General features: G+C 39.1%; 3 protein-coding genes across 3 annotated transcripts; 2 read left to right on the top strand and 1 right to left on the bottom strand.

Annotated features, from left to right (window-relative positions):
* Window positions 1-584: 584 nt before the first annotated feature.
* Window positions 585-2,081, top strand: LOC108775728 (putative nuclease HARBI1). Its single transcript, XM_018542178.1, has 5 exons — window positions 585-818; window positions 912-1,108; window positions 1,213-1,360; window positions 1,433-1,574; window positions 1,672-2,081. The coding sequence occupies exons 1-5, from the start codon at window positions 585-587 to the stop codon at window positions 2,079-2,081; spliced, it is 1,131 nt and encodes a 376-aa protein (XP_018397680.1).
* Window positions 2,082-2,960: 879 nt separating this feature from the next.
* On the bottom strand, window positions 2,961-3,788 carry LOC108775727 (uncharacterized). The gene is made up of 3 exons (XM_018542177.1): window positions 3,716-3,788; window positions 3,248-3,393; window positions 2,961-3,173 (listed from the first exon to the last, which is right to left on the bottom strand). The coding sequence occupies exons 1-3, from the start codon at window positions 3,786-3,788 to the stop codon at window positions 2,961-2,963; spliced, it is 432 nt and encodes a 143-aa protein (XP_018397679.1).
* Window positions 3,789-25,602: 21,814 nt separating this feature from the next.
* On the top strand, window positions 25,603-26,094 carry LOC108775726 (uncharacterized). Its single transcript, XM_018542176.1, has one exon. It carries the CDS (start codon window positions 25,603-25,605, stop codon window positions 26,092-26,094), a length of 492 nt encoding a protein of 163 aa, XP_018397678.1.
* The last annotated feature ends 1,495 nt before the right edge of the window (window positions 26,095-27,589 follow it).

The raw sequence follows: 27,589 nt of genomic DNA, 5'->3' as shown, positions 1-27,589 counted from the left end.
TTTCCATTTTAAATATGTATTTAAAATGGAACTATTTTAAATATTACCCAGCCCTGGTTACGACTCATATCGATATCGATATTGTCATCAAAAGTTGTAGAATATGGGTGCTCGAGTGTGAACCATTTGTGTTATCGATAAAATTAGCGTCATTGTCGTTTTCGTTTCTGTCTCATTTTTTTGTAGTAGGTTCACGAAATAAAAATTCCTTTTTCAGGATTAAAATATTCGGATAATATTACAGACTTTTTTATCCATTTAACCTTAGTGCGGCGTCCAACGCTGAAGATAAAGGTGGATAAAAAAGTCTGCATATTCATATTTTTTGTAGCATTCTATACCACATACCCCAGGAACAGGGGGTCTATTCTTGAAATGAGGACTTTAGATATCGCATATGATATCGCATGCGTTAACAAAAATAGTATTCTTGAATGGGTGAGATGTATCGTATGCGAGAAAATCTCGAATGACTGATATCGAGTGGGTATAGCCCATGCGATATGCAAGTCGCATACGACAAATATAGTAATAAGTGCGACTCTCTCGACAAATTGCGGTTAATGTGAAGTTTTAATTTAGCAATGGATATGGCATATCGAAATGCTGTTTTTTTACATATCAATGAGCAATTAGAAAATGTTTATAATTATAATGATAGACCACGTTTTCACATAAGGGATGATCCATTTCAATTATCTGAAAGGCAATTTATAAATATTTTTCGATTGAAAAAAGAAACAACAATCAGGCTTATTGATATTGTAGACAATTATATAGAACCATCACGACCTACTGCTTTACAATCAACTTTACAAGTAAGTATAGACAATACATACAGAATATAAATTAAAGTAAGTATAGACAACACATACAGAATATAAATTATTCTTAATAAGACTTTTTCTTAGGTTTTAGCAGCATTACGCTTTTTTGCATCAGGAAGCTATCAGAATTGCATAGGACATAATATTTATACAGCAATTAGTCAACCTTCTGTTAGCAGATGTATTCGCAATGTAACTAATATTCTTAATTTACCAGAAGTATTTAATAATTGGGTTCGTTTTCCTCATAATATTCAGGAACTGCAACAACTACGTAATAAGTAAGAAAGAATATAGCCTACATTAAGAATTATACATAACTGTGCAGATAAAATTATTACATCACATTATATATATTTATATGTACGTGTATATATACACATAGATTTTGGATAAATCATCGCTTTCCTGGAGCCATCGGTTGTATAGACTGCACTCATATAGCAATTGTTCCACCTCCAAAAAATGACGAAAATTATCCTGAACATATTTATATTAATAGAAAAGGATACCATTCTATAAACGTACAATTGGTAAAGAATATAGTGCATTAACAATTCAATTAGGCATTTATACAAATAATGTAATTAAAGCTTTATTTGCAGATATGTGATTCCGATCTTAGAATAATGAATGTGAATGCCCGATATCCAGGAAGCACTCACGATTCATATATCTGGAATAATAGTAATGTTCTTCCTATTATGCAAGAGATTTATAATCGTGGACACAATTTCTTTTTACTAGGTAATACCGAAGAAAAGAAGCTGACGTTATTTGTCACCATTTTGTCATCAAAATGATGATAAATAATGTTAGTTTGTAACATTATATTGCTTTACAGGTGACTCTGGTTATGCTCTTAGACCTTGGATGATGACTCCAGTAATGGATAATGAACTTAATATTGCTACGAGAAGATATAATGATCAGCAAAAGAGCACTAGATCAATCATTGAACGTTGCAATGGTCTCTTAAAAATGAGATTTCGTTGTTTATTAAAACATAGAGTTTTACATTACCGGCCAGATGTTTGTTCAAAAATTATTAATGCTTGTGTAGTGCTGCATAATATGTGCATTCATGACAACGTGCCTATACCTACACTTGAATTAGAAGATGAAATATTGGACTTCGGTATGAATGTTATGGATGGTGTAAATGAATTGGAAATAGATAGAGCAGGTAGAAATCACGAACTGACAGTTGGCCGAAGAATCCGCAACAATCTAATAAGACAGTATTTCTCATGACAATATAGTTTTTAAGACTCATTTTTATTTAACATTTTATATTTAAATAACAGAAAATATATGTTAATAATAACAGAAAATACATGTTAATAATAACAGAAAATACATGTTAATCATTTAATATATATTAGTTCAAACGTAATAATTAGTAACGTAATATGTAATTATTAAACTAAATAAAGTAAAATTAAATTTTAATCAACGTAAAATTTGAATATCAATAAAACTCACAGAAACTTTGGTTTACTTATAAATAAATACTCTAATATTATTTCACAGCTTATCAGTTTTTAAACAGTTGCTCCAACAATGTGCATATTTTTTCTTTAGCAATAACATCTCTTTTTTTTAGATCTAATTCCATCTTATAAAGTTTTAATTTTTTTAAATAATATGATTGTCTTATCTCGTAATCTTTCTGTGAAATTGTAGTCAATTTTTCAGTCTGTTCTATTGATTTGTCATATCTTTGTGCAGCAGTTCTTTTAATACCTTTTTTTATTGACACCGAATTTAAAGTTGGTGTTATAGAAACGTGTGATGTATTGATAGTTGCAGTAGTTGGCGTTTCTACTTCAATTGTTTTCATGTTCGTTGAAGATTGTTTAATGTTATTAGTACAATTGTCATTGTTTAAACTTATTTCTGATGCGTCATTTTTTTCAGGTATGCTGTAATAATTATTTTGAGGAAACAATGAATTTTGTGGGGGTATAGGTTCTTGTGTTATCTCTTGATTAGTGCATATTATGGAAAATCTTTCTCCATCTCCATCATTATTTACGTTACATAAATTTGAGTTATCTAACCACTCCTGCAAAAAAGTCAATATATAGATCACTATCCTAATATTAATTTCTTTACGTGTTTTAGAAATTATTATACAATATAACAAGGATTGCTTACAAATTGTACGTTAGATTCCTGTATTGCCTTATGTCCTTCTACGACTGTTGAACCTATTAGTGCTAGGACATTTTGATCAATTTCTGTTAAAACCTGATTTGATGCAGGCCCTCCGCCAGTTTGTTTTGCATGCTTCTTAATTAAAGTATTTTTGGCTTTAGTGGAACTTCTTATGTCTTGCCAAGTCTATAATACAAATAAAATAGACCCAAATTATCGAAAGTATATAAATTCTTCTCGTGTTTCAGTATAATACATACTTTTCGCCACTGTTTCCAACTTTTTACTGCACCTGGTATTTTATGTAATTCATCTGTTGCTTTTTCCCATAATTTTTGAGCATGTTTAAAGGTAAATGTTGCAGAAAATTTGCCACTTTGCAGCTCAGGATGTTTTTGCATAAATTCTATAATTTAACAATTAAATATTATAGGATATTTGTATTAAAAAATTAATAAATAATTATTACTGGTCTATAGCTATTGTTTATTCAATTATTATCTTTATACATAAACACGCATTTGCTTTTAAATTAGTAATACATATATATCTTTAAATATATTTGCTTTTAAATTGGTAATACCTATATCTTTAATTATAAATTGAAAAGTTTTAAAGTAAAAATAAAGCTCGTTTCTAAATTGAAAAGAAAATCTGTTAAGCTTAAAATGAATTTTGCATATCTAGAGTTTAAGAAAAATTAAACAAATTGAAAGCACATTACTTACCAATCAGTAAATTTTTCTGTTCTTCATTAATATATGCACAGCGTTTTTGCACTGCATTTAATACTGATGCCATTATCACTATTAATATTTTGTAAATGATATGTATTATTTTGATACATAGAGCATTATAACCTTTCAAAATAAATACGACCTGTTACATTCTCTTATAACTCCGTTCCTATTGGTTTATATATTTTCTTACACGTGGCAACGTTGCACAATTATCGTATACGAAAATTACCGCTAACAACATATCGCATGGTAACTGAGAATACGATTTCGAAGTCGCATACGATACCGACCGTGCGATATTTTCCGTATACGATAATTATCGCTAGGTTTCAAGAATAGACCCCCAGGTACGTTAGCATGAAAATTTTAATTGTGGAGAAGGAATTTTTAATCTCTCTGGATCTATTAAGAAGAAATTAGACAGGAACGAAAACGTCAAAAACGATAGATTTTTATCGATAATACTGGCGTTTCTAATATTCCTTTAATGAAATAACGCACGGGATTGATGAACGAAAAATATATTAATTTTTAGAGGAATCGATAATGTGCGTTCCTTCTTTTCCACACGATATGTTACATTCACGAATTCAATAAATCTGCCAACTTCGTGTTCCGAAATAATAATCTCGTCTTATCGTGTATGAGAACAATGCGATCGTGTTAATAATTAATATAATAAATGCGAACAGTTATTACATTTGTAGTTTGTACATACTAAATGAATTAAAAGCGTTTTATAAATGGTACCAGAAATCACCACTTAAATGTACAATGTACATTTTCGGGACCAACCGAAAATTTAACCGTTATGTTAATATGAATACTTCGCATGCGATTAATTTTGCAAGTAATGAAACTTTAGTGAAATTTGATTGTTAATTCTCTTTGTTTTCTATTATACATTAATGTAGTATCAATTTCAAGTAGTATGTACCTACACGTTCAGGATATTAAGGTTCTTAGAATTTGAAGCAATCATATACGTATCAAAATGCTGCACCATTATTCTGTAACTCTTAATGTCATTGTAGATATCGTTACAGTGTCGTTGTACTAATATTTAATATGGTATAGAAGCTGCGTTACGATATCGTTATTATCGTTAAAAGTTATAGGATATGGGTACTTGTGTGTGAGCCACCTGTGTCATCGATAAATTTAGCGTTTTTGTCGTTTTCGTTTCTCTCTAATTTCTTTGTAATAGTTTTACAAAGTAAAAATTTCTCCTCCAGGATAAAAGTATTCAGATTAATATACCTGTCCCTGGTGTATTTTGTGTCCAAAACTGGAAAAAGTATGAAATTACAGACTTCTTTATCCATTTAATCTCAGTGCGGCGTCCAACGCTGAAGGTAAAAGTGGATAAAGAAGTCTGCAATTTTATATTTTTTCTAGCATCCGATACGATATACACCAGGGACAGGTACTTAAGCATAAAAATTTTAATTGTGGAGAAGAAATTTTTAGTCTGTGGAACTACTATGAAGAAATTAGACTTGAACGAAAACATCAAAAACTATAGATTTATCGGTAATACTGGCGTCTCCAGTATTCCTTTAATTAACTAAAGCGCGAAATCGATGAACGAAAAATTTATAAATTTTTAGAGGAATCGATAATATGCGTTTCTTTTTTCACACACGATATATTATTTATATACACGAATTCAATAAATCTGCCAACTTCTTGTTCCGAAATAATAATTTCGTCTTATCGTGTATGAGAACAATGCGATCGTGATAATATTTAATATAATAAATGAGAATAATTATTACATGTGTAGATTGTTTTCATACTAAATGAAATTAAAAGCGTTTTATAGACGGTCCCGGAATGTCCACTTAAGTGTACAATGTACATTTTCGGGACCAATCGGAAACTTAACCGTCATGGTAATATGAATACTTCGTATGCGATTAATTTTGCTCGTAATGAAACGTTAGTGAAATTTGGTTGAAAATTCTCTTTGTTTTTTTACTATACATTACTGTAGTGTCAATTTCAATTAGTATATGTACCTACACTTTCAGGACATTAAGATTTTCAGAATTTGAATTAATCATATTACGTATTAAAGAAATGCTACACTATTATTCTGTAACTCTTAATGACATTATCGGTATCGTTACTAATAGTGTCGTTGTACTAATATTTTATATAGTATAAAAATTGCGTAACGATTCATATCGATATCAATATTGTCATTAAAAGTTCTAGAATATGGGTGCTTGTGTTTGAGCCATCTGTGTTATCGATAAAATTAGCGTTTTGTCGTTTTCGTTTCTGTCTTATCTCTTCGTAGTAGTTTCACAAAATAAAAATTCCACCTCCATGATTAAAATATTCGGATGATATTACAGACTTCTTCATCCATTTAACCTTAGCCCAGCGTCCAACGCTGAAGATAAAAGTGGATAAAAACGACTGCAATTTCATATTTTTTTTAGCATTCGATACGACATGCACCAGGTACAGGTACGTTAGCATTTAACCAAATGAAATTATTTATTGGTCCCGAAATTGTACAATTTATATTGAAGTGGTCATTTTCAGGACCGTCTTAAAATTGTTTTTATTTTATTTATGTATTTTGTACAACTCCGTAATGTAATTATGGGGAGCGCTTCACTTGCACACTGTAGCTATTGCCCACTGCCCATCACAGCAACTTCTGCGAAGGAAATTTTTTTAACTTTTTTTCTAGCGTTGTGATTAGCTTGTGCGCAACTGGCTAGTGTGCAATTGATATACACCTATAATTATGTCAAAATGTTATTACAAGTAATGCTACCCAAGTGTAAAACTGGGAACGACTTCTGGTTTGGAAAATTTTGTAGAGAATCGAAAAACATTTGACACGTTAATTTTCTTTTCGGCAGACATGTTATTTTAGGGGTTGAAAAGGGGGGTGGAAGATTGAGATTTTTTTAATCATGTGTAAGGCTTATAGGCAAGGCGGTGTAGACGTATTAAGAAAGTCAATGCTGATATGAAGAAATGATGATGAAACAAGATTATTATAACAAAAAGAATAATTTTTTTAATTGTTTAAACAATAATTGTTTAAACAATGATTTGTAAAATGTTAAATATCGAAAAATTGCAAGTGACATTAAAATTATCTACATTGGACAAGTCTAAATAATTATATGATATTTTTAAAAATTTGCATTAAACAATCGGTCTGTTATAAAAAAATTTAAACAATTATTTAAACTTTCCTTGAGTCCCATAAATGAACCTGTTGATTTCATATATTATACGGAAGTAAGTTGAAGAATAAGGATAATATGAGAAAATAATATAATATATCAATGTAGAAGAGTTGATTTTTAAAATTATTTATTTAAATACTTTTTATACATGAAATAAAATAAAAAAAATAATTGAAAATAAAAATTTTAAATATATAAAAAATAACAATAGTTTTCAAAGTGATAGTGAACGAATTTCCAGTAGCTCCGAACTGGTAAGCTGCCACAGTGAATTTGTTCACAGTCCCTATACATGTTAACGAAGTTCGCAGTGGTAGTGAATTCTTCACTGTCAAATCAAACTATTTTTTCCATGTGTGGGTTCTCGCTCTTTGCGTAACCCAGGAATAACCAACGTGGAGGTGGCGAGTGTATATTCCCTTTTTTTTTTGTTTTTTTTTGGTATTTTACTTTTTATTGTTTTTTTGTGTTTTTTACAATAATTAATAACCAACGTGGAGGTGGCGAGTGTATATTCCCTTCTCTTTTTTTTTTATTTTTTTTCCCTTTTTTTGTTTTTTTTTGTTTTTTATTTTTTATTGTTTTTTTGTGTTTTTTATAATAATTAATAAATAATTTTTAAATACTAAAATGTAGAAAAATTTTCTGTCACAAATTACACCTCATAATTTTGACAGTAATGAGGAGAATTTTCGTTCTTTGTATCGAAAAAGTGTTCAAAACACATGTACTTTGTACACCAGGCACACCTGAAAAATGCGCGGTCGTCACAATAGTGACAAACTGTATCACAGTTGTCAAAGCAATAAGTCACTGGTGTTTCCCATTGGGGCGGTTTTTCAGCAATGTAACCACTTTTGTACCAAGCATATTTAAAAAGGTTAATAAACCTTGGAGATGAGAACTGGTTATGCGTTAGAGATTGCAATTTCAAGATATTATTCCTTAAATGCAAATTAACATCAAAGTCGAACAAAATCACGGAATCAGAAAAATGCTTCACAAAGTTTTTCCAAGGTCTAAACCTGTAAACATCAAGGGGTTGTATTAAACCTGTTGTTCCTGCAGGTATTGTAGAGATTTTGACTTCTTTTCCATTTGTGTTAACTTTATCCAAATTTTTTTTTGTCTGTCCCGTCCACGAATAAAAGCATTGACTGTTCATCAGCAACAGGTATGTAAACATCTTTAAACCATTGAGCTGCTAGATCAGACGTTAATTTTCCAGAAGTTGATGCAAGTACAACTATGTTGTCAGCTTTATACAGATTTTTTTTAACCAGTGGTCCAAATTCTCCCCCTTTTTCTTGTAGAACAATAAATAAAGGTGACTTTAATAATCCGCTAGCAGTCACTGTAGGTTGAATGGTGTAACTATGCGTTAAGGAATTTAAAGATTGTGCTACACATTCAATCTTTGTATCCCCTTTAAAAGATAAAGTCCTGCCACCGTGTGTTTCCAGATTAAAACCAGATTGGTCTGAATTATAAACATTATCAGCACCAAATAGCGAGATTTTTTCACTAACATCGCGAACAAAGTGATCTGCATTTTCTTTTAATTCATCATTATTTGTTAGGTGCTTTTTGGTAATGAATTTGTTTATTTTTCGTGAAACAATTCTGTGTTCCTTCTTAAAATTAAAAATCCATTTTCTGGAAGCAGCAAACAATTCTTTGGATAAATTTACATCAGCTCTCGATTTCAAAGCCCATCTTCTTATGTCTGCATCATGAATAGGCAAAGATTTATCATGTGCCTTTTGAAATTCATTTAAAACATACTTGCATATTTTTGACAATTTTTCGATTCTATCGCCACCTTCTTCAATTTGCTTTTCCCATCTATAAAGCATTGATTGATGCTTCACTTTCTTAAATTGTTTCTGCACAGTTTTCAATTTCATTCTTCCCTGTTTAGCTGATTTCCAATATTGAACTGCTTTTTTCTTGTATTCAAAATCTATACTGGCCTTAATTTTTTTATTATTCTCATTAACAATCACTTCAAAGTCATCTTCAAAATCTTCATCAACCGTGGCAGAATCAGGTATGACGCTTTCGTCTTCATAACACAATGTTAAAGAAGTTTCAAAAAGTAGGGTAGCGTCTATAGCATCTCTTATAACATTATTCAATATTATTATTATAGAATTATATATTATAGAATTATTCAATATTAAAGAAAAAGTGACCATTTTTGCTTCAACGTTCAATAACTCGGTGAAAAAAAGTCGTACAACGCTCAATAAAAAAGCAATTTGAAGGTAAAGATTCACTCTTTCGACTGCTGTAAATCTCATTTTTGTCGGATTTTTACCTCACGCCATAGACCTTTGTCAAATTTGTATAAAATTTTAAGATTTGACGGATATCCATTTCTGTTTGTATAGCTCCGTAAAAATAAGCCTAACGATTTCGAAAGTAGAGATTTCAAGCTTTAAAATGCTTTTTTAATTTTTTATTTACGATAATTTTTCATCGAGTTACGGTGTTCTGAATATTGACCAATTTTTGGCGTAATTGAAAGTGTTCCCTAATAGATTTTGTTGAGTAGTGTAGATGTCAACTGCAAAGAATAATAGCAATGCATTCGTTTCCGCACCACCTTCGAGGTAAAATGCAAGGCGCGTTTTTTTTTACATGGTTTCCCCATTAGGCCTAATCCATATTATAAAAGATAAATATACATAAAACAAAATTTAAATAATAGAGGCTTCGAAATTATACTGTATTATTAATTTTAAATGTAGAAAATCATTACGATTCTTGTTCATCATCGTGTTCAATTTCAAGTGTTTCTTCTTCTGCTTCGCTGTCGGTATTTGTATTTTTCTCTGATACATTGGGTGTTAAATAATCAGTGATCATTTCATCGTGTTCTGTTTCTTCTGTACTATTGCAAAAAGTGTCAGCAGAATTATCACCAGGAGTGACATTGAGGCATGCTTGACCACGACAATGACCACAAACTACAGAGCATGGCAATCCCACTTTTCTACAGCCACAATTAGAACCACAACCTTTCGTACAATTACAAAAAATCGTGTTGAGGAGTACATCCGGCGCAGGTGGTAATAAAGTCATTACGGGCTCCAAAAAATTATTATTAATTATCCATCCCCACTGTTCAGGGTCTAGCTCATTACCCAACCAAGTTTGTACTTGGTAGTAGACGCGATATAGATGCTGTTGAGCGGCTGCAGTTGTTGGTGGAAGTGTTGATAATTTGACAGGTGCATTGAGTCTTGTCGATTTAGCGAAGCTCAAGTATCGATAGTTATTAATAAAAAGTTCTGTAATTGGTGCTCCATACATTGCCAGAAGGAAACGTATTCCATTGTCCACAATTACATCTGGTGGGCAATTTTTCTGCTTAAATATTTCTGAACGCTGCAAATCTTGACGTTTTTGTAACAATTTTAGAGCTTTTATTTTTCCTTTATTGAAGAGTGCAGATGTTGTATCACATCCAGTGATAGTAAAAATAAAAGGTGCTCTTTACAGTGAATGTAATCGCCGATACTATCAGAAGAATAAATCTTTGTCTCAATTTTTCCTTTGCCCGGTTTAATAAAAAAAATTTGTTCACATGAAGAAGTATAACGTGTTATTAGAAGAATTAAAAGATCTACATCTTCTCCAACAACAGCTGTAGTATTTATACGTGAATTTTCAAGTGCTGTTTCTATTATTAAAACGTCAGCATCATCTCGAGCTTGTTTCGCAACGATGTTGACACTTTGTAATTTTTGCATCAGCATCGAAATTAATCTGTTTTTATTGGAGCGATTGGCAAGAAATCTTTCTTGTTTCATAGTTACGTGCATCGTTTCTTCGAAAATAACTTCGACAGATCCAGAAAGTGAAGCGATCCGTCGAAGCTGTTCCATTGCTTTTATATTCTTGGTATTGTCATTATATCCGTCGAATACAACTATTGTATCACAGCCGAAATGTCTTTGTACTGTGACGTGACACTTTGTGTCCGTCACTCGTAAGTGCATTGGCACGGAGATCCTGTGTCCTCTAAACTCGAAGGGCGAGGACACAAGCGAGCGTGCCAAATTTATATCTTTTTTTTGTTTCGTTTTGTATATTCTTTTATATAAAATATTTAGTAATTTCAGATCTTTAAAGAACGATTATTAGTCACATTAGAGCGTGAGCGGTGGTTATCTTAGATTCGTGTAATGTTGCCGCCTCACTCACGGAAGGAAGAAAGAAGACGTCGTGGAGGAAGCAAGAAACCACCAAAGAAGATTCCGATTGTGTCCTCAAGGAGCGCGGTACACGCAGGTCGTATTGTTTTGTAACCTCTGATAATTTGGATATTATTTGGTGATTGTCGCACCTTTATTGCAGACGACTCGGAGAGAGACGTGATAAGGGACCGTCTCAGCACGGCCCGAACATCGGCAGCCGCCTCCACTTCTGAGGAGAGCGATAGAAGACCGCTGATCAAGACGGAAGGCCTCGGCCAGCTAATTTGGAAAAGCGCGCCAGAGACTCAAAGGATACGCGACCCGCAGGACTCGCTGTGATTAGTCGCGGGGTTGCGCGACAGCAACAAGCCAATTAGAATAAAGAGCGGCCCGATAGGAGAGGGGCCTAGCGGCCTGCGTGGATCCGCGAATGCTCCCGATTATCACTTGCGCGGTGATCGAGTTCATGTAAAGAGGACACGGGATCTCCGGAGCTTTTGGGAACTGAGAATGCTGTCTACCGTTGCCGAGAAATTTAGAGGCGGAGGTTTTCCTCTGAAGGATCAACGAGGGATCGTTACGTGGTGAGGCGAGCGTTATCTTATAATTTGTGTAAAACCACCGATCGCGGTATGTGAAATGCGTCTCGAGTGGATCGCGCGTTACTCGGTATTTCGTGTTAGAGTTCCCGATGTCGTATTCACCGCCTCAAGGCGTTTTAAAGTAATCGTTGCCGTAGGCGCGTGCCATTCGCTCGGACGCTGAGATTATTGAGAAGTATAATTATTGTTGTTGCTCGCCCTCGTTGCCGCCAAGTCACTTGTGTAATTGTTAATTGTTGAGAATTCTTTAAAGCCGAGACTGGCGTTATTGCGCATTAGAGAACCGTTGCCGTCTAATGTAAAATCGTATGTTCTAATTATTCACGAAGTAATTATTGTTAACATAATAAGATCTAGATTTGGTCGCATATTTCTGCTCGGCGAATTATTGCCGAATTTACTTCGTTGTCGACGGCCAGTTAATAGTCGGTTTATTGTTATTGCGCCGCATATCAGAGCGCGGAAGGTCAACGCTGTAACGTACTTTCTTCCGAACACTTTTGTACAGTCTCTATTAAATATATCGATTTCTCTTTATTGTTATTATTAATTCTGGTGCATTTATTTCAGCCTCTCCATCGTTCTCCGACAATTTCCCCGCTAACCGCGAACCACTCCCCTCTGCCAATTCCGTTGGCTGAGCTAGTTGTTTAGTTCCGTCGCGAGAATCCGCGTAATCTTTAATTTCTTGTCCGAGCAATTTATCTAACGATTTGTGCGAAGAGTGGCACGCTCTCTCGTGCCTGGCGCCCAACGAATTTTTGATAGCGATTAAGATCTTTGCTGAGTAAAGTAACTTGTCAACTACTGTAAATTCTCGAATCACGAAAGAATTAATGAAGAACCGCACTATTGCTCCTTTAAGTATTTTGTATTCTAACGAAGAGCTTTCGCATAATTAGATTTCTTTTGGAGGACGCGACGAAGTTGTGCCGACACTCAAAAGTACGGTTACAGTACATAATCAACATATCTATTAATAATACATTGAAAAGTATCATTTTCTTGCCATATGACACGATGCAGAAGAAATCCACCATCGATGATATACGTAACGTTACTAGTGTCCAGTTCAATATGACAAGGTTTAAAACATTTATAAACCGATGCTTTATTAGTTTTTCGCATGCCTACTTCGGTGAAGAGTGCCAAAGGATAGGGAGATAATTCATATTGTAAATATTCGCAGAGTTGTTCGTTAAATTTTTTATTTAAACATATTCTTTGAAACAGCAATAGAGGATCAATAGGGATTTTACAGTCGTGGACTTTAACACAACTCCTGACCGATAGAAGTGGAACAACTCTGTTAGAGCGCTTAAATTTAACGTTATAAAATGTTTGTCCTATCATATTTTCCATTGAGATGTGACCAATATTATATGCATCATGACAATTTATTTCATCATTTCCGACAATACCAGTAGCTAACGACATAATTTGATTGGTTTTTGGGAAAGGATTATGAGATGCGAACCATTCAACTAATTTTTTTACATCTGCATTATCTCTGTTGATGCGTGAATCTCTTGCATCAACATGTTGATCAGCGGTGTCTAAAGAAACATTGCAAAATGTTTCCATTCCTTCACAGACTGTATTCATAGCATACATTCCATAAATCCACTTACACAAAACGCTTTCTTGAGTACTTCTTCCCCGTGAAACTCCGCCTTCAGTTTTCATGTATTTCATCAACGTTTGTTCAATCACCATGTCAGTCCACGTTCCGCAGTTAAATTTATCAGATCGTCTAATAGTAAAAAATCCATCAGTAAACTTTTTAAACGTTTGTTGGTTCATATTATTTTCTAAAATAAGCATGTCTTGCAGATATAAATGCGCTGACTTCACGTACAGGAAATGTCCTGCAGCATGAAAATAAGGAAGCATTTTTTTGATAGCATTTAGATGTCCGGTCCAATTTCCCATTCTTTCAGCTCTAATAAATTCTTCAGCTATTGATACCATGTGAAAATATTGTACCCATAACTTCGCCGTTGGTCCTCGATCTTCTAATTCATTCAACTTATCGTTGAATTGTTCCAATAATGGTTGAAATATACAAACAGATTGTTCAATATTCTCATATGAAAATGTCCCTTTCAGTATATCATGAATGTAATTCTCCAGAAAATCATTTGTATGATCATCTATTTGTACATCTGCGAAAATAATTGTTGATAAAGCAAGATGAAGCAATGTGTGACCTCTAACCGCTTTTGCATAAGCATAACCATTTAATATTTTATCAACAGAATTGGGAGCATAAATAATGCTAAGAACTTCTTTGATGCCACTTCCTGCCATTATATAGCCTATCGATCCAAGGAAAGACATAAGTAGGTGAAAACCTCCAAGTCTTATTATTATTTTCGAAAATTCCGATCCAATTTCAGAAGCTGCTACTATTTCACGAGCTTTTATATAAAGTGGCTGGTCAAAAGTCACTATGCATATTTCATGCCCATGTGACTTTCCGTTTTCAAGAGCACAATTCAATGTTGTATAAATTGTATTATAATTACTCGCTGGGTGATGAACAAATGGCAAAAACATGATACGAGACGTTGAAAAGTTAGTATTATTTTTCGTCAGATACTCTATAAATCCGTTCCATCCAGAAAGTCCCGGTATAGCTTTCCACTTTCCGTACATCCATAAGAAATCAGTTTTATTAATCGACTCTGTTGAAACTTCATCGTAATTAATTTTTTTAACTTCGATTCTGTCTATTCCAGATACACCATAATTTTTATACATTTTCAAGGGTACATTCGCGACGGCAGTCAAGTCTTTTGCAGTAGGCATTGTTTTATATTTCGCGATCGGTTCTTCACCTATAACTGCGCTTATGGGAGTTATTATTTTTATAATTAACATAATATGGACTGTATTATAACCGTCGATAGTGTAAACATTAATATCTGCATTGTCTGCAACATATTGTATAAGAGCACCAGAGTCAGGTGATAGAATATAAGGCTGTGGATGATAAACAGTTGCAACCTCATACATCACTGTTTCATGGTATGTAGCTGCAAATCCCAAAGTTGATAGAATATCCAATATACATTTAGATCCATATCTTCTATGAAGAAATATTGACAAACCAAGCAACAATTGAGATGAAAAGCTTCATGGACGAACCGCAGTCATTATGGCATGGCTTATGGCCGTGCATTTCTTCTTCAGATCATTCAGATGATCAATTTTGCCTTTTTTCTTTTTCAAAATTATTTCTTCTATAAAAAATAATAGGCTGCGTGGGATGTCTTCATTAATATTGTTGAACATATTGTTTGCAGGAGGATAGAAATTAGTATTGACAGCGATAGAACGAATATCCTCTCTAATTATTGCTGCAGCAGTCTCTAGAATTCGAAAGCGTTCTTCCACCAGATTCGATTTTTTATTTTCGTACCAAGTTTTACTTAAAATATTAATTTGTGAATCGCGAAAACAAATTATTGTCATTGCTGATGATTTTGTGGTAATAACAATATTTCTCCCATACCGCTCAATTAATTTTGAGATAATAGTTTTGTCATCAGGAACATAATCTACGAATACTTCTTTCAACTCCCCTAATGTAAACTGACAATCTTCATTATTTTGAATATAATCATATATGTCTTCCATTGCTAATACAATATACTCATCCAATGGACGACCTATTTTACCTCCTGTTTTTATTTTAATGAAATTCGTGAAGCATTCGCTATGATATTTCACTCCAACAGCTATTAAATCATATTCAAAATTAACCCGGTCTTTTACAATACGCCCGTACTTGTCACCACGTGCCTCAGCTATTTTAATAACAGAATCCTTAAATGAAATTGAACATACTTGCTTAATTCTGCGACGATATTGTTGTTTCTTTTTTTTCTCTGCTTCTTCGTCGGCTTTTTCGCCGCAAAACAAACACAATGCTCGGAAATCAAAACAGCTACTACGAATTTTACGAGGAGAACTCTGGGACGTACCAGCGGCTTCTTCATCTCTTTTTTTTTTAAACGCCGCGATGCTACTCTTGCGAGTGTAGTCTTTGCGACAATGAACATGAATAGTCACTGATTTCACATTTTGTATATGTTCAATGTGTCCATCGTCTCTATTAATACTGGCGTCCTTTAGACTTTGTAAGCCACGCTCAACAACGACAGTATCACCTTCCAAGAGCGATTTAGAACAAATGAAACAAATATCCGCTATTGGGATTACACTTTGATAATATTAGATTCACAAGAAAATATCCGAATTGGTCCAGAACTTGTTTTATACTGAGTTAAGAAGGAAACCAAATACTAGTCGGATATTTACAGGTATAAACTGACCCATGTGCGACAACAATGGTGTGCAACAGCTGCGACACAAGGTTTATTTCGAGAACTTTCTTCTGGATTCTTTCAGAAGTCGATATTAAACTCCTATGATAAAACAGGATATCCATAGAAATTCCTTCTGTACATAATATAAATATACACATAATATTTTTTAAGACAGAAAAATAAAACGCTTTGAAACTAAAATGAAACACATTAGTAATACTATAAACACAATATATTATGTACATATACCATATTTGTGTGTCTTATGAATTTATTAACATAAAAGAGTAATACTCTATGTAATATACTATGCGTATATTATATAGAGTAGATTACACGCCTTACTCCTAAATTAGCATTGCATTATTTACGAAACGATTGCTCGTACGTGAAAAATGCATAGGACATTTTTTGTAGAGAAATATTCAATGTACAATTTTTATAATAACCATAATTGACGTCCGACCAATAGGAAGCGAGATATTCGCGAAAAATCGATTTTCGTGACCTTTGACCTTTCATAACTTTCGAAGCGAACACGATATCGATGGGGACTTTTTGCACGTTATTTATAATGCCAAAATAAAGGTGTGTGCAAAAATTCAGCTGGGTTCTAATTTTTCCGAGGTTTCCTCCTTTTTTGATCTCATTTGACTGGGCTATATAATGTAAAATTACAACATATTGTACGTACATCACATCATTTTGTTAATTTAGTATCAATTAAATTAAATTATAATCAATTACCTTGTAATTGCATTAAAGTACAATTATGATTAGTTAATAATGCGAAGAGAAACTATTTAAGATGTTGACACTAAACAATTTAAAATCAGAATAACCGAACATCTCAAGTACAAAGGAACTAACAAATGGAAATAAGGGGAAAATCTGGAAGGGGTAAAATAAAGTGGAAATAAAAGTGAAGAAGGTAAGGAAATTTACGAAGGAGAGAGAGAGTTTATAATCTGAGAATAAGTTTCTGGTAAAGATTCTGTATCATTTTGTTTATTAAGACCCTGTTTTTGCCTTTTAATGTGTATCATTTCAGACACCAATCTCTTATTGTAAGAAGATTCAATGTCTAAAATTTGGACATCATTCCATTTAAAATTGTGATCAAAGTTGATACGATGCACAGTGGGACGGGAGACCCCCAAAACAGCCCGAAAGTCTGTCAAATCCACATTTGTTTAAATTGTCAAATGTTATATATCGATATACCATTTTCGGGGTCGCTGATTAAGAATCTGAATTCAAAATTTCAAAATTCAAAATGGCGGATTCAATATGGCGGACACAAAATCGGAAAGTGACTGAATTTGAACGAAAGTCGGTACTAGAGGGTTTTTTGGGTCGGTGATTACAAATCTGATGGTTAAATTTCAATATTCAAAATGGCGGACTCAATATGGCGGACACAAAATCGGAAAGTGACTGAATTTGAACGAAAGCCGGTACTAGGGGATTTTTGGGTCGGTGATTACAAATCTGATGGTTAAATTTCAATATTCAAAATGGCGGACTCAATATGGCGGACACAAAATCGAAAAGTGACTGAATTTGAACGAAAGTTGGTACTAGGGGGTTTTTTGGGTCGGTGATTACAAATCTGATGGTTAAATTTCAATATTCAAAATGGCGGACTCAATATGGCGGACACAAAATCGAAAAGTGACTAAATCTGAACGAAAGTCGGTACTTGGGTTTTTTGGGTCGGTGATTACGAACCTGAATGCCAAATTTTAATATTCAAAATGAACGATTTGATATGACGGACACAACTGCGAAAAGTGGCTGCTTTGGAATGAAAATAGATTGTCGGTGGTTTGTAGGATAATCGAATTTCGAAAAATAGTGGATTAAAAAATGACGAGTAAAAATAACAGAAATTCGTCGATTATATTGAAACTTGTCTAAAAAAAAATAATTTTTATGTGACCACTCTCTGCCGAACCCGGAGTCTCGTTCACGAACTGGGATGTGGCGGCCGACGACTCCATTTTTTTAATTTTTTGATCCTTTTTTACTTTTTTTTTTCATTTTTTTTTACTTTTGTTCCATTTTTTTTACATTTTTTTTCATTCTTTTACTTTTTTGTATTATTTTGAAATTTTAAAATTAAGAATTATTAATAACTTTTATACATTATAATCTAGAAGAATTTACGGCGATCAAATACTTTTAAAATCTGATATCGGATTTGTAACCAACGAACCCAGAAATAGCCGAGTGATAAGTTGTAACGATGCCCCCCTAAAATGCATCGTTCCCGCGTGGTGCCAACGAGAGTAGGAGCGAGGCGCCTGCTCGCATGTTAAAGTAATTCGCAGGAACAGCAGCTGCCAGTCTCGCCGAAAGGTACCGACCGTCGCCGGGGACCGCCGATCGGAAATCTTCTCCCACGAGAAGCCGATCGGCGGAAAATACCGCGACCGGCCGAAGTATTGCGAGCGAGACTGGCGGTCGAGTATAAGATACCGCGATATCGAGCCGCGCGAAGCATTTTGTCTTCACCGCTTGCCTGATACATCCGATCCGATTCCTTCGCTCACGATACCGATCCATTGACTCGCTCGTCCGACGAACCTGAGGGGTAGGGTGTACCCTGCCTCTGCCGGGCGCTCCCGGCCGCCGAACGAGCCGTCCAGGAAACGCATCTCGAGCACGCAACCAGATTCACGTGTTGTTCCGACGAACCTGAGGGGTGGGGTGTACCCCGCCTCTGCCGGGCGTTCCCGGCCGCCGGACAACCGTAATTAGTTAGTACTCCCACCTTCCTTACCTTCTTTTCCGCATCCCGAAAATCCCGTCTTGGTACTTGACATTCGAAAAGGGGTAGGGGCGCTCCCTGCCTCTGTCGGGCGTTCCCGGCCGTCAAGTACCAACTCCGTCCTTTCCTAGCATTGCCAAAATTACGTATCGCGCCGCGAAACGACGCTTGCTGGCGTATACCCGCGTTCCGCCGCGTTGCAGAACGCCGTCGAGAAAACCCGCGACCGCCGGTATATATCTCGCGCCGTTTAGGGTTAGTTTTCGTTGTAGAGTCCGCGTCCGTTCCTGCGTTAATATATATATACATTTCTTTTCTGTTGTCCGCGCTCGTTTGTATATATATATATATATATTCTCTGTTACCCGCGCTCGTTTATTTTCTTCGCTGTATTATTGTAAGTCGCGTCCGTTAATTATATATTCCTATATGTTATTTGTCTCTTCGATTTTTATAATTTCCGTATCATCTAGCTTGTCTTAATAAACTATGTTTCTCGTCTAACTATTACTTTCGCATTAGTATTTTCTTTACCGATTTCCGACGCTTCACATAATTTTCCGCCGCCCCGTTCCGACGCGAATACTCCTCCAGCCGAACCTTTTTTATACGATACGCAAATTTTTCCGACGAGCTAGTCCGAGTATAAAAAGCAGGTAGTTACAAAGTTTTAAGCAAATCCAACTGTTTGGAAATTCGGCGCGCTTTCCGTGAGAGCGCCCCGCCAATCGCGAGTCCGCGTGGTTGCGCTAACAGCGCACCCAATGTAAAAGCGATCGGCCAATTATAGACTGCCAGCGTATACCGCTGCAGCCTATAATTTTAAAGTATGAACATTGTTTAGTATACATTTAAATTCAACCTGTTGAATTCTAGAAGCTTCATTATTATTATTGTTCGTCCTTTTCGACAAAGGAAATTCTTTTAACCGAAAAGAAGTTTCTAGAATTCAAGAGTGAATAATACCGAGCGCGCAGAAACGCGGAGAGGCAGTCGTCTCTTAGACTCTTCTGTTAAAAATTCACTGTTGCATTCGATTGTGATTTTGGCCTAACGCTGGCCTACGTATCGTCATACGGAACTTTCACTGTCGATTATCAATAAACGCAGTTTAATCAATTTATTCCTTTTCTTTATTTTGCTCTCCTTACTCCATCTCATTGATTTTCGCACATTTTTTGGTCCTTCGAGCCGGATTCGTTGTCGCGATCTCGTCGTTATCTCCGTCGCGAGTGAGCAAACTCCGAGTGCGTCGAGTGTTCGTGGCAGTGGAATCTGAAAAAGTAAGATGGAGCAATTACTTTCTGCTCAATTGCAAATCCATGGGCGCATCGCCCGTACGATGGAAAATCTCAAGAAGGCGGGAGCCGCCAATATCGGCGTGACCATGGTGCAGTCTTCCCTCTCACTTCTTGAGTCCAAGTGGAAGAGAGCTGAGGAACAACACTACTAGGAATTAGTGAAGTCATTCGGTAAAGCACTCGAGAATCATGAATATTTTACCAACGATTTCTTGAGCGAAATCGAGACAGTATACATACAGCAGCGTGCACAGTTACTAAATCTTGAAAGAACCTTGACACCGGACTCCCCTGGAGTGGAAGTCAAGACTGCTATCACCGAGGTAACTTCGCAGCGTAACACTCTGCCTCGGATTCCTCTGCCTCAGTTCTCCGGGAAGTTTGAGGATTGGCCGGCTTATCGTGACCTCTTCGAGTCGCTCGTCATCACGGAGTCGTCTCTGTCAAACATAAAACGCTTTCAGTACTTGAAGAGCAGTGTAAAAGGAGATGTTAAAGCGGTTTCAATACTTAAAGAGCAGTGTGAAAGGTGACGCAGAGCAACTCATAATAAGTTTCCCTACCACGTCGGAGAATTTCGATCGCGCATGGACGACCTTGACTCATCATTACGAAAATAAACGGTTACTTCTGCGTTCATATCTCTCGGCTTTCACATCGCTCGGAAGGATGAAGCACGATTCTGTCGCTGACCTTCGTCGAATCTTCAATCGGATGATAACTACTGTCGGAGCGCTGGAAGGAATCGGACGTCCTATCACCAATTGCACGGACCTTTTCGTGCACCTCATCGTCGAGCTTCTTGACTATCGAACTAAACAAGAGTGGGAAAAACTGTTTACGAAAAAATCAGACCCACCTTTCTATGAGCAGCTGCGTGACTTCCTCGAGGATCAGGTGCTGAAGCAAGGTGTGCTCCGTCCCAAGGCCTCACAAGGTTCTTCTGGGAAGTCCTCGGAGAAGACCACTCGTTCGTTACGTACTCAGCAGCAGCCTAAGCGTGGAGCAGAGTCCAATCGGAACTGTCCTATCTGCAAGCAAGAACATTACATCATGATTTGTGAGCACTACAAGTCACGGACACCGCAAGAGCGAAAGGAACTCGTAAATACTTACCGTCTGTGCATGAACTGCCTGGGACGTCATAAACTCACGGAATGCCCGTCAACCAAGCATTGCGGTAAGTGTACAGCTCGGCATCACACGTCGTTGCATGAGACATTTGTCTATGCCACCGCAATTTCCGCTGCTTCAATCCACGTGGCAGACCGGCCGACGATTGAGTGCACGCCCGTGTTGCTCGCGACCGCGCGCGTTCTAGTGACCGGTAATGATGGTGCTCTGCACACAGTACGAGCGTTGGTGGATCCCGGGTCGGAAACGTGTCTCGTGGCGGAGTCCTTGGCGCAGCGGCTGCGTCTGCTACGCACACCCACAGCAGTGGCGATCTACGGTGTCGGAGGCCAGCAAACCGGTGTTTCGCGGGGACGAGTGTTGTAGCCCGCGAGTGCTACCACAATTAAGTCTCGCATTTCAGCCTAGCAACGAGCTGGCGGAAATGCAAGGCTGCAAATTCCATAACGCGTGCGGACAACGATCACTGATCGAACGCAAGCAATGACCGCACGCACATCGAACGATTATTAATAAAAAGCAAATCTTGCACTTCGACAGGACAACGAACTGCCGAAATACAAGAGGACGAAGTCCGCGTTGCACACGGCACGAATGCCGCTAGTTCGATGACTCCGCGACGCCTATATATTCGGCGTTCTAAGGACCGGCGAGAAAGTCTTGTCAAACATCTAAACGTAACGATACGTTACGCGCGTCGCGAGAACCGAGTCATATTACATCCGCGATAACGAGTGTCGCCGACCGGTCTAGGTCACGAGTGAGGACTTTAACCCGAATATATTCTTTAATTAAATCAATTCGACAATTGTAACCAACTATTCGAATTGTAACATAAGCAATTAACCACCAAAGTGTAATCATTCAATCGGGTAATTATAATAATTAAATAAAGGGTTACGATTACTTAAATAAATGTAATCAGTGGTAATAACCACTCGAAATTGTAAGTGTTATAATAAATAAAAGGGGTTATTTTAATAAAAGTGTGGTGCAGTGTGTGTTTGTTCTACGACCTTGATCACTTTCCTCGTTTTCCTCATGGGTTCCAACCCTTTGAGCGGATCGAATCCCAAATTAATATCTGGTTGCACCGAGAGGTACAACACGAGTCTCTCTCTCTCTCACGTCGCGTGTCAATGCCGTATCCATAAAGATCTCCGCTCTCGTGTTTCCGCGTATCACAGATTACGGTGGTGTTGCTGATCGGCGCAGCTGTGCACGGACACACCTACAAGGCCTTGAACTGGCAGATCCTGAGTTCTACAATTAGGATCCTGTGGAACTCTTACTAGGCGCAGACGTGTACGCCCATATCGCACTGTCCGGCATACGGAAGGGCGGTTCATTTGAGCCCGTGGCTCAACACACTCAGCTCGGCTGGGTTTTACTGGGCGCCGCAGGCGTTAGCAATACCTGCTCAATTGTCGCGTTCACCTCGTTGTGTTGCTCGCCAACAGACGAATTAACCTCCCTGGTGCGTCGGTTTTGGGAGCAATAAGAACTGCCGCAATCTCCGGAGCCGTGGTCTCCTGAGGACCGCGAGTGTGAAGAACACTTTAAGCAAACGCACATTCGAGACTCCGGTGGTCGCTATCAGGTGCGCCTTCCAGTGCGACCAAGCATTACTGATCTTGCGGACACTCGTCGCTTGGCTGTAAGGATGCTCGCCGTGATGGAGCGTCGCTTTGTTCGCTAGCCGACATTCCACGACCGCTACCGCGACTTCATGCGCGAGTATCTCTCGCTGGGGCACATGTCCTACGCCGTGCCATTGCCGTCGGACGCCGCGCGAGTGTGTTCCTGCCACATCATGGGGTATACAAGGGAACGGGCGCCGAGAAGAAGATCCGAGTTGTCTTCAACGGATCGGCGAAAAGTGGTCAAGGATCCTCCTTGAATGATTGCCTGATGCCCGGCCCGAATCTGCTACCTACCTTGTCAGACGTGGTTTCTCGCTGGCGGTGTCATCGTTTCGTGGTCTCCACTGACATTGAAAAGATGTACCGACAAATCCGGGTGCATCCAGAGGACCGAAACTTACAGCGAATTCTGTGGACAGAAAACGGACAGCCATTAGAGTTCCGTTTGAACACTGTCACGTACGGACTTGCCTGCGCGCCATACCTGGCGATTCGCGTGCTGCGACAACTCGCTGACGACGACGGAAAGGAGCTCCCCTTGGCTGCGGAGGCACTGAGGCGAGACACCTACGTGGACGACATCCTTTCTGGAGCCGCGACCTTGACGGAGGCAGGAATGCTGACGGACCAGCTAGTGAGACTCTGCATGGCGGGCGGATTCCCGCTGAGAAAGTGGTCCGCCAACCACCCTGCCTTGCTTAAGGATATTCCGGCAGAACATCAGAGCAGGAAGTCGTCAAACACTTTGCTGCCCCCTGAGGGTCAGATGGTCTTGGGTCTACGTTGGGAAACAGAAAGCGATTGCTTCGCATTCACCGTGCACAAGTCGATCGGAGAATCACTCACTAAACGATCACTACTTTCGAACGCGTCTCGCCTGTTCGACCCACTGGGCTGATTGGCACCGGTTACGGTACTCGCAAAGCTGATCATCCAGTCAACATGGTTGCAGCAACTCGGGTGGGATGATCCATTGCGTGACGAGGAGGCTGCAGCGTGGACCTCGTTGAGGGATCAGCTTCCCCTCATAGAGGACGTTCGAGTTCCTCGATGGATGCACATCGACTCGCCAGGAGTCAAAGTTGAGGTCCATGGCTTCTCGGATGCTTCGGAGCGAGCATATGGTGCAGCCGTGTATCTTCGCGCACTCAGCGATGAAGGCATCACCATCTCCTTGGTGATGGCAAGGACCAAGGTCACGCCGTTGAAGCGAGTGTCAATGCCGCGGCTAGAGCTGTGCGCAGCCTCCCTTTTCTCCAAGCTTGCTACGCACGTAGCTTCCACGCTCGGCTTGAACAGGTGTCGAGACGCATCTGTGGACGGACTCCACCGTGGTCTTGGCCTGGATCCGTGGACATCCTGCGAAATGGACAACCTATGTGGCCAACCAAGTAGCGGAAATTCAGAGAACAATGTCAAATGTCACTTGGCATCACGTACCTGGACGAGAAAATCCTGCTGACTGTGCTTCCAGGGGGCTGTCACCACGTGAGCTGCTCTCTCACTCATTGTGGTGGCGCGGTCCAGACTTCCTACGCAGAGAACCATCTGGATGGCCAATGGACGCTGGCTCTTCATCATTGCAGAGCTTGCCAGAGCAACGGACCAAACCTTGTCTCGTCGTGACAAAGTTGCAAGAACCGGAGGAGCTAACCCGGTTCTCTTCATGGCAGCGATTGATCCACGTCACCGCCTGGATTCTCCGCTGGCGACGGCAAGTTTCGTGCACCTCAGGACCACCAAAACAGGCTCCCATCCTCGTCTTGACTCCGGCCGAGCTGGAACGGTCGACGCAGCTGTGGATTCGGGTGGTGCAGTCAATTGCATGGCGTTCTGAGCTGGATTCCATCGTCGCAGGGAGGGAACTACCCCCTCGCAGCTCACTTCACAAACTCTCGCCAAGGATCGATGACCATGGGGTACTGCATGTAGGCGGCCGTCTAAAACATGCAGTGCTGAGTGAGGATCAACGCCATCCGGTGATCCTGCCTCCAGGATCTCACTTCACTTACCTGGTCGTTGATGCCTTCCATCGACGCATTCTCCATGGGGGCACTCAGGCTACCTTGACGGCCATCAGAAGACGCTTCTGGATTCCTCGCGGGCGACAGCTGGTGAAGCGTCACATCCATCGATGTGTGCAATGCATAAGATGGCGGGCGGCTTCTCCGCAGCCGATGATGGGCAATCTTCCGAGATCAAGAGTGACGCCCAGTCGGCCATTCTCACACACCGGCGTGGATTTCGCAGGACCAATCCTTCTGAGGACATCTAAAGGCCGAGGTCACAAGGCCTACAAAGGATTCTTGGCCGTTTTCGTTTGTTTTAGCTCCAGGGCCGTACATTTGGAAGTGGTGAGTGACTACACCACTGAAGCTTTTCTTGCAGCCTTCCGACGCTTCACTGCTCGACGCGGCCTATGCCAGGTGGTCTATAGCGACTGCGGAACCAACTTCGTAGGAGCAGACGCTCAGCTGCGCACCTTGTTCGACGCGTCCAGTCAAACTGCTCACCAGATCATCGGAAAGTTGTCCACGGAGGGGTCCGGTGGCACTTTAACCCGCCAGCCGCTCCGCATTTCGGTGGTCTGTGGGAAGCAGCGGTAAAGTCAGTAAAGCATCACCTCAGACGAGTCATCGGCGAGATCACACTCACCTACGAGGAGATGGCCACATTCTTGGCGGAGGTGGAAGCCTGCTTGAACTCGCGTCCACTTCAGGCTTTGACAGATGATCCGGACGACCTTGACGCGTTAACTCCTGGGCACTTCCTGATTGGAGCTCCTCTCATTGCCATCCCGGAACCATCGTTACTGGACACATCGTCCAATGCGCTGAGTCGCTGGCGCCTCCTGCAAAGTATGCGAGATCATTTTTGGCATCGATGGTCTCAGGAGTACTTGCAGGGACTGACCCCACGACCTAAATGGTGGAGGGTCGCAGGAAACTTACAAGAGGGTCAACTGTGCCTTCTGAAGAACGAAAATACGCCTCCATCTCGATGGCCGCTGGCCCGGATTACACGCCTGCATCCAGGAGACGACGGCCAGGTACGCGAGGTGGACGTGCGGACTCCAACCAGTAGGCTGACACGACCTGTCGTGAAGATCGTCCCCTTGCCACTGGCTAGGGAGGACCAGGCCACTTCACAAGGTTAAAACATCCCTGCAGTTCTCGCAGTATTGTGACACCAGTGTCATTATCATTGTAAAAATTGTAAATAGTATATACGTAACCATTTACTTACCTTGTAAAATTTTTCGCGCCCACTTAGCGGTTTGCTTTATTTTTTCTCTTTTTTTTGTTTTGTTTCATTTTTCTTTATTATCACGAACTATTATCGCGTAATCAGTTTGCGACATTTTTTTTTGCTATATTAATGCAGAGAAAATATAAGGGACTCATTTTTTTTTGTATACCTGTCAAAGGTTATGAAATCAACATTATTCGCTGTTACTTTACTACTTAAAAGGCGCCTGTTATTCTCATTCAAGAGCGCTAGACAGTAATTCACGTGCGTCTTCCTCTTTATTTTTTCCGTGTGCTTAGTACTCACATTACCACGCGACTTCTTCCCATGCAGCTTCGGATGCTGTGATCAATATCTCGCTGGCCTCGACCTTCTGTCATCACTGCAGGTAGAATTAAGCTGGAACCACTTACGGTTATCACTTACAATAACGTCGCACGAAAGCACTTTTACTTAATATCAATCAGTTGTTCGGTTCGTTACGCGGTCACTACGTACAAGCGCCGCGTGCCATGCGAATCGAACAGATGAGTTGCCAACGCGCGAGACTTATTGACACATGCGATCATTACGCCATCGCCAAACATTGGGAAAACAATTTCGTCGGTACTTAGCGATACCCGACGAAGCGGGCGGAATGTTTGGAAATTCGGCGTGCTTTCCGTGAGAGCGCCCCGCCAATCGCGAGTCCGCGTGGTTGCGCTAACAGCGCACCCAATGTAAAAGCGATCGGCCAATTATAGACTGCCAGCGTATACCGCTGCAGCCTATAATTTTAAAGTATGAACATTGTTTAGTATACATTTAAATTCAACCTGTTGAATTCTAGAAGCTTCATTATTATTATTGTTCGTCCTTTTCGACAAAGGAAATTCTTTTAACCGAAAAGAAGTTTCTAGAATTCAAGAGTGAATAATACCGAGCGCGCAGAAACGCGGAGAGGCAGTCGTCTCTTAGACTCTTCTGTTAAAAATTCACTGTTGCATTCGATTGTGATTTTGGCCTGACGCTGGCCTACGTATCGTCATACGGAACTTTCACTGTCGATTATCAATAAACGCAGTTTAATCAATTTATTCCTTTTCTTTATTTTGCTCTCCTTACTCCATCTCAGTGATTTTCGCACATTTTTTGGTCCTTCGAGCCGGATTCGTTGTCGCGATCTCGTCGTTATCTCCGTCGCGAGTGAGCAAACTCCGGGTGCGTCGAGTGTTCGTGGCAGTGGAATCTGAAAAAGTAAGATGGAGCAATTACTTTCTGCTCAATTGCAAATCCATGGCCGCATCGCCCGTACGATGGAAAATCTCAAGAAGGCGGGAGCCGCCAATATCGGCGTGACCATGGTGCAGTCTTCCCTCTCACTTCTTGAGTCCAAGTGGAAGAGAGCTGAGGAACAACACTAC

Source organism: Cyphomyrmex costatus, unplaced genomic scaffold (genome assembly GCF_001594065.2).
Source record: "Cyphomyrmex costatus isolate MS0001 unplaced genomic scaffold, Ccosl1.0 scaffold3076, whole genome shotgun sequence".
Taxonomy (NCBI): Eukaryota; Metazoa; Arthropoda; class Insecta; order Hymenoptera; family Formicidae; genus Cyphomyrmex; species Cyphomyrmex costatus.
Note: the sequence above shows the minus strand (reverse complement) of the source record. Positions and strands in the feature narration are given on the sequence as shown.

What these genes read in the sequence shown, in the direction of transcription:
- LOC108775726 (XM_018542176.1), top strand. Translation starts at nt 25,603, where the DNA reads ATGGCCACATTCTTGGCGGAGGTGGAAGCCTGCTTGAACTCGCGTCCA.
- LOC108775728 (XM_018542178.1), top strand. Translation starts at nt 585, where the DNA reads ATGGATATGGCATATCGAAATGCTGTTTTTTTACATATCAATGAGCAA. An exon ending in CTTTACAATCAACTTTACAA is followed by an intron (nt 819 to 911) that starts GTAAGTATAGAC and finishes ACTTTTTCTTAG; the next exon opens with GTTTTAGCAGCATTACGCTT. An exon ending in ATTCTATAAACGTACAATTG is followed by an intron (nt 1,361 to 1,432) that starts GTAAAGAATATA and finishes CTTTATTTGCAG; the next exon opens with ATATGTGATTCCGATCTTAG.
- LOC108775727 (XM_018542177.1), bottom strand. Translation starts at nt 3,788, where the DNA reads ATGGCATCAGTATTAAATGCAGTGCAAAAACGCTGTGCATATATTAAT. An exon ending in ACAGAAAAATTTACTGATTG is followed by an intron (nt 3,394 to 3,715) that starts GTAAGTAATGTG and finishes GTTAAATTATAG; the next exon opens with AATTTATGCAAAAACATCCT. An exon ending in GTTGGAAACAGTGGCGAAAA is followed by an intron (nt 3,174 to 3,247) that starts GTATGTATTATA and finishes TTTGTATTATAG; the next exon opens with ACTTGGCAAGACATAAGAAG.